We start from the raw sequence: 13,138 nt of genomic DNA on the forward strand, positions 1-13,138 counted from the left end.
ACTCCTCTAAATGCTAATTCTTAAGTTGGAGAGTAGTCTGAAGTAAAACCATCCCCTTCTTCTTGAGATTTGGGGCCTGAACCAGGAGGGGTTGCAGGGGATTCCTTATAGTGGGAATATGACCTTTAAATCTGAGCAGCAAGGTTAATACCAAGGCGTTATCTGAAGATTCATTGCTGGGGCCAGTACAAATTAGGCAGGCAGGATGCCACACTCGTTCAAGTGCCGCTTCCAAAGGCTGCGCAATTTTTCAACCCTGCATTTATACCTAATGCTCATGGAAGGGGTGTTATGGAGCGAAAAGAGAGAAGGAGAGGTGGGGCAGGGGGAGAGGAGGGAGCAGACAGTGAGAAAAGGAGAAGAGAATGAGGGGAAAAGAAACACAGACGTACAGGCGGAGGGAAAGGCAGATGGGAGGAAATCCATAAGATGGAGAGAGACAAAGGACAATATGTTGCTTGGGTTTATTAGAGGGGAAAAAAATTGCCTGCACTAGAAGCACGATTTCTTAATCAAAGCCTTTATTAAGTTTTGGTAATGAAAAGTTAAGAGTTTTTGCGTAGGCTAACGCATCAAAGGGCAACACTTTCTGTACAGGGAAATTGAAGTAGGGTTTGTGCACCTGTGAGCAGAGAGGAGAAATGGATGCCACGAAAGGTATGGGATTTGGATTAGACCTTTCTAGCCCCTGCACCTACAAAAAGGTCCCTTGAATGGGCAATAACTTCATTTTTGGCATCCTAAATTGCGGAGACAATTGGAATAGCAGTCTGGGATGTCCAAGCTTATTTTGCCTGCTATCGCTCAGGAAGGGAAAGAGAAAAGAGATGTCTTCTGGTTCATTTCCCTCTTCTTGCCATCCACCTATCCTACACTGGCTTCTTGTGTCCTCCAGCTAGTCTCTATACCCATTAGGCACAGAGAGGACCTTACTGGCCTCAGATGGCCAAGGCCACCCAAGTCTATTGCCACAGAAGCACTGACTGCCCCCAAGGTAGTAAGACAGGTCCTTCCAGCTTTATTTTGACGGAGGAATGCCCTTCCTTTGTGAAGCAATTACAGAGATACGTTACAGTGCCAACTTTCATACGACAAGCAAGCATCAAGACCAGACTAATCACTAGCCAAAAGGATTATGTGTTTAGGAACTAAAGGTTCACATAAACATTCCCAGATATCCAGTGCCAGATGGTGAGGGTTTCAATTTTAGGCAGAAACTGACTTCTTGAATTTAGGTCCATCTGAAAACAAACCCACCCGGGATCCAAATTGACAGACACTCCATGTCGGGTCTTAACTATGCGTGAAGACAATATGAAGCAACTAGAGAATTCCGTGACACACACCTGCCCCACAGCAACCGCAGCCTAAGTGGAGTGGTACCATCCCTACCCAGACCCTCCAGGCCACGCGATACTTTGGTTACGCTGGTAGAACAAAGATGGCGACAACCTGGTGTTCTGTTACTGCTCCTCCCCAGATCCATGACAGACTTTGCTATTTCAAATATCTTTCCTGCTGAGCTCAAATATGATCTCAGAATCCTTCCACCCACATGTGGGAGTTGGCACTCGTAATGTAACCTATTTGGCCTCCTTGTTCTAAGACCCTCTAGATCTGTAGAACCTGCTCCTTCCCAAGTAGTTTCTGCATGTCCAGTAGTGACGTTCCGCCATCGGTATTTTTACCTCTTTTAAACCCACAGGAATGGCACCAACGCTGGGGAATTTCAGATCAGTTGTGCAAAAAGAGCACTTCTATGAGATACCAATAAAGTATTTGGGGAGAGGTCATCTGAAACCTTGAAAGGTCTTCAACCTTTGGGTTGGTCCAATCTACATCAGTGATTTTCAATAGGAGGCAATTTTGACCTCCCAGGGCACATTTGGTGGTGTCTATAGACAATTTTGTTCTTTTTAACTGGGAGTGCTACTGGCATCTGGTAAGTCAAGGTGAGGGATGCTGCTAAACATTCTGAAATGCACAGAATAGGCCTCAACAACTAAGAATTATCCCATCCGTCATGCAGGAGTGTCAAGGTTCAGAAACCGTGATGTATATTAAGGTGGAGTATTCAGTGATCAAAAGAATGGTAGAGAAACTTTCATCCAACTCTGTCATGTTATAAAGAACCTAAGATCCAGACAAAGGTCTGTGCAGACAGCTAAGCAGAATTAGCAAATAACCCCAGACACCCTTCTAGTGGGACAATAAAACATGTTTTATATGCAGAGGATAGTAGGCTATCAGTTCCCCAATAGTCTATTAATATAGTTATATAGACATTAGAACCACAAATGTTAAGATCATTGGTTCTATGTGTGGGTTGTTGGGTTCAGGTAGTAGAGGGCAGTACTACCATTTTCATACATATAAGTATCGTTCGTTCATTTTATTCATTCATATATATTCATTCAGAAATCATTCATTAGTTTTAATGTTTAGTCCACAAATTTATTTCAAGCTTTTCATTGTGCTGATGCAAATAATTCAGCGATCCACAAAGATGACCCGTGCCTGCAAAAGTACTTTTTTTTTAAGATTCATTTATTGATTTTAGAGAGACAGAGAGTGAGAGCAAGGGGAGGGGCAGAGGGAGAGGGAGAGAAATCCTCAAGCAGGCTCCCCACTGAGTGCAGAGCCCAACCCAAAGCTCGATCCCAGGACCCCGAGATCATGACCTGAGCCAAAATCTAGAGTCGGCCGCTCAACCGACTAAGCCACCCAGGCACCCCAGGGAAAGTTTTTCTAGAGAAAAGGTCTGACCTGAGCTCTGAAGGCAAAGCAGAAGTAAGAAACTTTGTTAAAGTTGATCCGCTAGCATAGCATGCTCACTTTGCTAAGGACAGCCAGCGTTTTTGAAAACCTGGCTACGTGTTCGAAGCCTGAATTAGTCAGTATATTGTCACTGCTTTTTGGTTTCCCCTGGGTCCATGCCTGGTGCCCTGTATGGAAATAGTTAATAACGGGCATGTGCCTGCTTTCAGATTTCTACACATGGTGGATACGCTGTGCCTCAGGACACTCGACTCTAAGCCTAAAGGCTGAGAAGGGTGTGGGGGTGTGGGTGTGTGTGTGGGTGTGTGTGTGTGTGTGTGTGTGTGTGTATAGAAAAGGACATCAGCCTTTCTCCAGTCTCAGGGCTCTCTTGCTGTGAGACATGGAGGCCTCTCCCACCTAGACCGGGCTGGCTCCTCCGGCCCCTCTCAGCTCCCTTACTTCCTGCAATCCCAGAACTCTTTCAGCACCAAACACCTGTTATCATCACGAGTTGTTGCAGGGCGGGTAGGTAAATAACAAGAACCTTGATGCCAGCCTGCTGCAAAATACCTCCATTCCACCTGCAGGACACAGAGCCATGAACACGCATGCCTGTGTACTGTATCATGTTCCAACTGACCAAATGAATTCAAGCTTTAATTTCTTTTTTTCCTTCAGCCTACAAAAGGAAGTGCTATGTGATATGGCTTTCTCTGTGCCAAGAGTTGACAGAGATCTATGGTTGGGGGGAAAAGGTGTTTTTATTTTTATTTATTTATTTAAAAGTTTTATTAAAGTTCACCTATTACCCACAGGCCTTGGGCTCCCAATAGAGAAACAAGTATCACAATTGAAGGAACGGGTTTCCAAGGCACCAAATTAAAATAGATGAAGAGGTAAGGAGGGGAAAAAAATACAAAAAAAAAATTACACTAAGACTTCTTCACTCCCAAGTGCATAGTGCCTTCTAATATATTGCACACATGAAACTGATTCCCAATGTAATTAGATCAGGGCTACTAGGCAAAAAAACAAAACAAAACAAAAAAATCTTCAAATTATTCAGACCCCCAGAGCTATTCTTTTGCTATCACTCAAGTAACTGAGAAGAGAGCCAACTTTTTAATATAAATTTGTTATTAGAATCTACACTGTCCAAGGGACTCCCAACACCCCACCTGCCCGAGAATACAGAGTCATGAACTGGGATCAGAAGCAAAGGCAAGAGTCCTGCTTCCCACCCACCCAGTGCCGTCACCTTTTCTTCTACAGGACAATCCTAATGGAAACGGGACTTTATTCCAACAATGCTTAAGGGCCCACTGGCCCTGTTAGAAGGAACTGGAGAGTTCCTCAGGGCTGCAGAAGACAACACACTCCCTTTAGAATAAATAGCCTCGACGGCACTATGCGTAGGCATGCCCACATGGACAGATACTAACTCTCTCTTTGCAGCCTTGTGCATGGAACAGCCATAATATTCTCCATCTCACCCCGAAGACCCAGGAATGGCTCTATTGCCTTCCAGGCTGAAAATGAGCCATGGAGATACAGAAAGCATCTTTCACTGAACTCAGAGGGGAAAGAAATAATCACTTTTCAAAAGAGGTGCTTACTGGATTTCAGCAATGCTGCTAGAACTTCGGTGGCTGCCCTGGGGAAAGAGAAAGAAAAGTGAAAAAGTCAATGTTCAATGGTCTTTTTGTCAGCCCACAGATCCCAAAGCCAGCAGGCTCATTGCTGCCACCTAACAGCCCCATTATTAACCAGGGAGCAGGCATTCTATTGATTGCACCACTGACCATTAAAGAGGCATAAATGCAGAAATTGCTCCAAGCAAAGTGTCTGTCTTGATAATGGGTCTCAGGAGTCCCCGCTGCTGCTGAAAATACCTTCCCCTCCCCGTCTTGCCTCCCACCTTCCACCACCTTCCTTACACTATGCTCCTTGTATTTCTGTTGCTCATCCCTGCCAGGGCTCTTGTCAGTCTCTTGGTTTATACTCGGGAACCCTGGCGACTCTGGTGGATGGGCTGGGAGGGGGTGGGACATGAAGGCTGAGTGAAGGCAGCATTGCAGTGAAAACTTCTTAAAACACGCATGGCCCTGGGGACACAAGGGAAAACATTCACACGCTGGAAAGCAATGCTGGTTCCTTAGAGGGGAAAACGGTTATGTCATGATTTTTCTGCCAAATTCATTGTTTTCTTCCATGGAAGAATTTCACAACCTTTGCAGCAATGGGAGGCAGATAAGAATAAAAATGCCTTTGGCCCATATCTTAGTGACCCTTTAGTCTGTGCCCTGAGCCTGCGAAGGTCACACAAAGACCCACTCGCTGGACAGAAGGAAACTTCAAGGTTAAAGACACAATGGTGTGATTCTGGGAGGGAGGGTTTGTTGCCTGTTTGCTTTTTTTTTTTTTTAAGAAAAGGAGTATTCTGCACAGTCCTAGTAACTTATCCTTAAGGCCTGTTAGAGAGTGATTTGCTTCCCCACACTCCCTCCCAACCCTGAGGATTGGGGGAACAGGTCAACGAGCCTGGGTCACCCTTCCAAGACTTCAGACATTAGACAGAGTGGGACCCCCACCCAGGAACCTCACTTCCCACCTCTGCTTCCTGCACACCTGTTATTCTCCTGAGTCTCCTACACTAGCCCTGCCCTGGCCTCTGCCTGCTTGATCAAAGACACTCCTCTTTGCAATATATTATCTAATACTGAGCAATAGAGCTGGCAGTAAAAATAAAGATAATGAGTTAAACTAAAATAAAATTAAATAAAAATCTAGCACTTAGACATCATGGCTTCCCACAACCGACAGAGGAATCCTACAGTATCAGTGGTCTGGGACTCACCAGCCCCAGAGCAAACCCATGGCGGGGGGACCCCCAGCTCCGACAGACTGGCAAAACCGCAGGGCAGTCAGCAAGAAGGTGAGGCTAGTTGTTACCGATGGGCCATGTCATTTATCCCTCCCAATCATGTTTTCTTCTAATCACCTTTTGGCTTCTTCAGCCCCTCTCTTTTGTAACCCCACATAATCTGGCAACCATGGATTTAAGAAGAAACACATTGAAGCGTGCCTGGGTGACTCATTCGGTTAAGCATCTGCCTTCTGCTCAGGTCATGATCTCAGGGTCCTGGGATTGAGTCCCACATCGGGCTCCCTGCTCAGCAGGGAGTCTGCTTCTCCCTCTCCCACTGCCCCTCCCCCGCTTGTGCTCTCTCTCTCTCTCTCTCTCTCTCTCTCAAATAAATAAATCTTTAAAAAACAACAACAACAACAAAAAGAAACACGTGGAAAGTGTTACTGGGAACCCCAAGGCAGTGTGCCAAATCTAGGAGTCACAGTGCGTAGGGCCTGGGTTGGGCTGGTGCAAAAGGAAAATCAGTCCTAGGGGTGTGGGGGGTAGTAGAGTAGCCACATCAAGGGGGTTAGCAGAAAAGGAAGCATGGAAAGAAAGAATGAGGATCTTCCGAGCAAAGTACCCAGCTTCTTCCTAGATCACAGGCCAGGTCTGTAAGGTGACCCTGCATTTCTGATTTGCACAGCACTTCTGTTTTGGGGAGTTCGCTGCAGAGGTAATGATCCATTAGATCATAGTTTTACGAGGGACACATGAGAGGTGGGGAGGGGCAGGCAGCAGGCAGACCAGTCAGGAGGACATGAGGTGACAAGGGCAACAGATAAAAGGGTGGTGTGGAGGGAGAATGGAGAAAGACGGGTTGAAGGAAAGCTTGCAGCCTGGCTCCTCAAAGCATGGGGCTCCCACCAGCAGCTTCGCAGTTTCCCAGGAGCCAAGCAGAAGCATAGACTCTTAAGCCCCATCCCTGGCCTGCTGAATCAGAACTTGTATTCCAGCAGATAATTCATAAGCACATGGATGTTGAAGAATCATTGGTTTAGAGGACAGCGTCAGTATGGCTTGGTTACTCTCTGATGTTGAGAAGATTCAAGGTGACTCCCAGATCCAAACCCTCTAGAAGATACCTAATGGCGTAACAGCATAACAACTATGAATCCAAATAGTCACATTATGTGGCAGGAAACACACGGCAAATGTCATATTAGTCAAAGAGGTGAGGCTGATTCCTGAGTAACAAGAAAAGACTTCTTTCTTTTCAGGTCCTAACTGGGGATCAATATGTAGTGCAGTGTGGGGTGCCATTAGGACATAAGGTTTGAGACCCAGTATTCTAAAGAGATCAGATTCAAGTCCTTAGGTAATAAGTCATTTGTTTTTTGTTTTTTGTTTTTTAATAAAAGGTAGCAAGGATGGAAGAGTGAGGTGAAGGTTGTAAGCCAAGTTCACAAGATTTGATAACAGGCTAGTTGTGAAGAGCAAAGTAAACAGTCAGGGATGGCCTGAAATGTTTAGTCAGGGTAAATGGGAGAAGAAGAAAGCCATTAATCACCCAAGGAAGGAAACTGAGGCGTTTAGAGAAGATAATCACTTTGATCTGGGACATGCTGATCTCAAGATGATGGGCACAGAGCTACATGGAACTTTTCAGAATCATGCTAGAAGCACACATACAGAATTCTAGAGAGATCTGGAGCTGGGGATATATCCTCAGGAGTCACTACAGTAAGAATGATCATAATGAAGCCACAGAAACAGGTAATATCTATGAAGAAACACATCCGGAACAGAGTACAGGGTTGGCCCCCAAAGCATCTATGCTAAAGGTCTCAGAGAATGTGCGGTCAAGGAGGTAGGAGGAGAGGGGGTGAGGGGGTTCTGTTTTGAAACAAAAAGTTCTCTAGATTTTCTAGGCACTGTTTTTCGGACCGCAAGTTGTGACCCAGCAGTTGACTGTAAAATCAATGTAATCGATTTTGCCTAACTTTGTTAATGAAATTGTATCAACTGGAATAGAATAGACCAAAGTTGTTTCATGTAGGGAAGGTCAGCCATGATTTGAGAAACTTTTATTTCAATGCACATACACACCTGTGTGCATACTGTGAATGTGATGTAAATGTTTTCCTTTTTAAAAAAAAAAGCTTATAAAAATGTTGTTTACGCTGTGAATTGTGTAATACTGATGAATCACAGACCTGTACCCCTGAAACAAATAATACATTATATGTTAATTTTTTAAAAAATTAAAATAATAATAAAACACCAAAAGCACAAGAAAGAAAAGAAAATTAGGTAAATTGGAGTGTGTCAAAATTTTAAAACTTCTGTCCTGAAAATGATAACCATCCAAAAGTGAAAAGATAGTCCACAGAATGAGAGGAAATATCTGCACATCATCTATCTGATAAAAACCTTGTAGTCATAATATATAAAGAATCCTTACAACTCAATAATAAAAACACTAACTGTCCAATTTTTTAAAAAATGTTGTTTAATGTATAGTGTCCATATAAGATCTGAACACAGAACAAACATCTGGAATCAACCAATGAACTGATGAGCAAACACAAAGTATTTGATCTCCCAGATGGTGCTGGGATCCAGGCACCAAACCACTAATGTGAATGTCACTCCGAGGCTCTGCATTTTTGGTCTATTTGGTGGGCAACTGTCTAGAGTTCCGGGCCACTGTCTGAGCATAGCTCTCTGCTTCTCTTCTGCTCTGTTGGTGTAACTAAGAATGTAAAACCCATCAGAAATGAGGTTATCTACTTTGTCAACTGGTGGCTATACATAGAAAAAAAAGCAAAAAATTTAAGCAGCTAAAGTCTAAATGAGTTAGATAATACTCAGTTACTTCTACTCCAAGACACCAAGCCCACTGCATGGAGTAGGTGAACTGGGGCCCCAAAATTAGTGTCTTTGGGGTCTCAGACTCCCTCCCAATGCGTGTGGACACTCAGCACCCATGGCTCCAGTAATTCCTCTGATTCTATAAAAGAGGATTTTTTGAGAGGACTTATTTTCTCCAAGTTTAAACCCATACCATCACCCCATGGTGTTTGCCCTCCCCATTGGGATGCCCATGTGGGGTTGAAAGTAGAGACGCCAAAACATCCTCCTCCATCAACGTTCCTCCACTGTACCTCACTGAGTGGGGTTACAGAATAGATTTTTACAGAACACCCTGCTCCAAGAAAACTACACCACTACCCAAAGGCACAGTGGCAAGCCTTCACCCTACCTATTTTCACAATGGGGTGGGATGACTCCATCACGATGCTAGTGGTCAGAGGTCACTTCCACACCTTTCCTCAGAAAAAAGCTAAACTTAAACCACTGGGAAATTTATAAATATTCTTTTATCATGAATTGAGCAAAAAGCCACAGAATTTTAAGAATTTAATTTACTTCCTCAAGTAGAAATAAATTTTAAGAGCCTTCATAATAGTCTTAGTCTTAGTCTTAGTAATAGTCTTTAGTAATTTGTCACCACTCTTTGGGGAGCCCATACAAATGCGAAGCCCTGTGCTAAGGGTCCTACGTACACGATCACACATCGCCGTTAATCTTCACGGGAACACCAGATGGTGAAATTATCCGTCCTGTTCTACAGTGGAAACAGTGACGCTCACGAAGGGTAAAGTTCCATGTTCCCACAGCTAGCAAGAGGCAGTGCTGAGATACAAGTCTACATCTGTCAGACTCTAGATCTAGTTCTCTAGAGATCTAGTGATCTCTCTGTATTCAACATAGTTCTAGAAAGAGTCTAATACAGCTCGTAGTTCAATTTCTTCATTTGTTTTTATTTTTATATTTATTTGAGAGAGAGAGAGCATGAGCAGGGGGTAGGGGGTGGGCAGAGGAAGAAGCAGACTCCCGGCTGAGCAGGGAGCCCAATGAGGGGCTCGAACCAACCCTGGGATCATGACCTGAGCCAAAGGCAGATGCTTACCTGACTGAGCCACCCAGGTACCCCAATTTCTTCATCATTTAAATAAGGACTGTTACAGTTCAAGAGGTCAGTTACATGACAGGTATGAGGTCACATCACAGGATTGATGTGTCACAGGGCCAATGAAACAAACAACTTTTTCAGCTTGAGTCCAGTGCTTGCCTTAGGGTTCTAACCATTTAGCTGAAGCTTGGAGTGGATTTTGATGTTCAGAGGTAGTCATGGTGACAGGGACAGAGAACTCTATTGGTAGCAAGCCACAGAGGTCTGTGAATGCCAGAGCTGAGCTGCTGAGGGAGGAATTACAGGGCTTGGGTTTGAAGCTTAGAGCTGCCACTTTTATGGTCTTGGGTTCTGGGCTTATTTGATTGCCTCAAATCTCAGTTTCCACATCTGCAAAGTGTGTATAATAAGATCTAACCTATGGGACAGTGTGAAGAGTGAGAAAAAGCAGAGATTAAATGAAGTCAAATTAAATTAAAATCTACCCCAATTCCTAAAACGTAATATGGACTTGAATGGCATCACTGACAGAACTAAATGAGGAAATGAAGGTTCATCTCTGTCTATGTGTTTGTAGATGGTGAGCCTGCAGGATTGTCATTTTCCAGTCAGGAGAGGTCCCTAGAGAAAAATGAATCCCCATCCCCACTACATGGAGGAACAAAATGACCAAATTCTCTCTTGGAAGTGAAATATTCTGTAACTCAGACAGCCTAGATCTAGAAATTGCCACCTATAGTATTTATCTATATTGTTGTATAATAAATTACCACAAACTTAGCAGTTTCAAACAGCACTCATTTATTATTGTACAGTTTCCATGGGGCAGGAATCCATGGCTTAGCTAAATTCTCTGTTTATGGTTTTATAGGCTGTAATCAGATGGAAACTCGGCCAGGGCTGAGTCTCCATCTGAAGGCTCCACTGGGGAAGGGTCTGTTTCCCCACTCAAACGGGCTGTTGGCAGTATCATTTCATTGCAGCAATAGCCCTGAGGCCCCTGGTTTCTTGTTGTCTGTTGGCTGAAGACCATTCTCAGCTTCTAGAGGCTACCTGCAATTCCTAGACACCACTCACTGCTCCTTGCAATGTGGGCTTCCACAACATGACCACTTTCTTCATCAATAGGGAGTTACCACAGTGAGTGTGTAAACAAGACAGAGTCTTACATAACACAACATAATCACAGGACAAACATGCCCTCACTTTTCTCATATTCTATTGGTTAGAAGCAAGTCCCAGGTCTCACCCACACTCAAGGGGAGCAGAATACCAGGAGATGGGGATCATGGGATGGAGGGTATCTTCAGTTACACACAGCACATAAAGCTTCTTGCAATCTTTAGCAGTCAAATTCCAGGATCCTAATATTCTCCTCACCAAGCCATGACCGTCCCTAGTCCCCCCCTTTCCAGAGAATAGAATACTACTTTCCGAGAAACTGAGCATGCATCTTCCTCACCTACCTGACCTTACCACCTACATGTGGGCACACTCTCAAACCCCCCCATTTTGATGTCTAGAGTACTCTTAAGTTGTCCATTCCTTTTGATTTCTGTTGTTTCCGTCCTAGTCGAAGTGCGTGGGTGTCTGGGACCTCACTGAGAAATGTAATGTCTAGGGTTTCTAGAGTTATTAGCCCTTGGTTGAAATTTGCAGTTTAATTTCCTGCATAATAAATGCAAATGGGTTGCATGATCATTTTAGAAAAATCAGAAAATACAGTTAAGCATAAAGAAATGGAATAAATGAAAATCACCTGAATATCTCTCCCCTAACTACTGCCATGACTCCAGAACAAATCTATCCATATCCACTCTAGGCCCCCTTCAAATTGTTCTTCAAGCTGCAACTAGGGTGATCCTCTCAAGAATATCTGGTTAGGGTACCCTCACATTGCTAACCCACACCCAATCTCGCTCTTGGATGAAAATCCAAGTCTGAAACATGGTCCAGGAGGATCTACCAAGTCTGGCTGATGCCACCCCTCCACCCAGCCTTGTCTCATATCACTCTCACGTACGGTCTGTATTTCTGCCCCTTTGGCCCTTTGCCAAGCCTTGGAACATGTTCCCATAGCTTATCCTCTGTCCTTGCTAACGCCACAGCCTAAAATGCTCTGGACCTTCCCTCTTCCTTCACCTGTAACTCATACCTCATCCTTCAAATCCTAATTTAGTTGTCACCTCCTCTGGGAAGGCTTCCCTGACCGCTAGTCTAGGCCCAGGTTCTTTATTGGTGTGTTTATCCTTTCCCCCCCTTTTCTCATTGCACAATTTGATTTGAGATTATTCACTCAGTTGTGTGATTATTTTATTAATATCTGTCTCCTCTTCTAGTCTGCAAACTCCAGAAAACAGGAAACTTTCATTTTGCATTATTCTACCCCCACCATGTAATAGTACTTGAATAGAGAGCACCATCAAATATTCGTTGAACATTTTCCAAAAATGAGGCTCTGGCCCAGGAGCTTTATATATGCTATTCATTCATCCAACAGATATTTATCGAGAACCTACTATGTGCTGGGATAAATGGATAAAGCAAAGATTTCTGCACTCAAAAGGGTTAACGTGAAAAAAAAAATAGTTTATAGATAATATATTCCTGAATGATACATTACATTTGTTTTCTAAAATGTGATACATGCTAAGGGAAAAACAGGAAAAGTAAAAACAGGGTAAAGACATCAGATGTACCAGTATGGATTAAGATCTAAGAGACTGTCTAAAATAGGCCTCCTAGCGAAGGCAACATCTCTGAACAAAGATGTAAAGGAGGAAAGGAAGTTGCCATACAAATATCAGAAGCAACCTGTTCAGACGCTCTGAATGACAACAGGCTGATTTGTTCAAGGAAGAGCATGCTGGACAGGACTTCTGGCGCCGAAGAGGGGAGCTAGAGCTGAGGGGAGGAGTGGGGACCATCCATGCAGGGCCTGGAAAGCATGGCAAAGGCCTTCACTTCTCTCCAAGCAAAGCATTCCCTAAAGGATTTTGAGCAAATGATCTAACATGTTTTAGGGTTTCTCTGGCTACTCTATTTTTTGAAAAGTAAATGAAAAAGGACTCTAGGGAAGCAAGAGTGGAAACCAGACACAGACCAGAAGAGAAGCCAGTAGAAAGCTACAAGGAGCAAACCAAATAGAGCAAACTAAAAGGACTGCATACCATGGTCAAGCGGGATTTATCCCAGGAATGCAGGATTGGTTTAACATCTGAAAATCAACCAATGTAATAATCTACCATAATAACAGAATAAAGGATAAAAACCAAATTATTGTCTCAACAAACACAGGAAAGGCATTTGATGAAATCCATCACACTTTCATGATAAAAACACTCACCACATTAGGGATAGAAGAGAACTTTCTGCACCTGATAAAGGGATCCACTTAAAACTCATAGCTAACATGATACCTATAGAGAAAGACTGAATGCTTTTCACCCCACAATTAGAAGCAAGGTAAGGATGGCCATCCTCACTCACCACCTCTGTTCAACATCGTATTGGAGGTTCTGGCCAGGGCATTTAGGAATGAATGAGTGACT

General features: G+C 43.7%; 1 protein-coding gene across 1 annotated transcript in view; it reads right to left on the reverse strand.

Annotated features, from left to right (window-relative positions):
- AGBL1 (AGBL carboxypeptidase 1) overlaps positions 1–13,138 on the reverse strand; it is a 732,091-nt gene that overhangs the window by 649,980 nt on the left and 68,973 nt on the right. Inside the window, exon 6 of the mRNA XM_088025191.1 lies at positions 4,377–4,414. Coding sequence (XP_087881317.1) covers positions 4,377–4,414 — 38 coding nt within the window. The remainder of the gene's footprint in view (positions 1–4,376; positions 4,415–13,138) is intronic.

The sequence above is a fragment of the Eumetopias jubatus genome, unplaced genomic scaffold (genome assembly GCF_037043125.1).
Source record: "Eumetopias jubatus isolate StellerSeaLion01/CBP00866 unplaced genomic scaffold, mEumJub1_p1.0 scaffold_7, whole genome shotgun sequence".
In the NCBI taxonomy this organism is placed as follows: domain Eukaryota; kingdom Metazoa; phylum Chordata; class Mammalia; order Carnivora; family Otariidae; genus Eumetopias; species Eumetopias jubatus.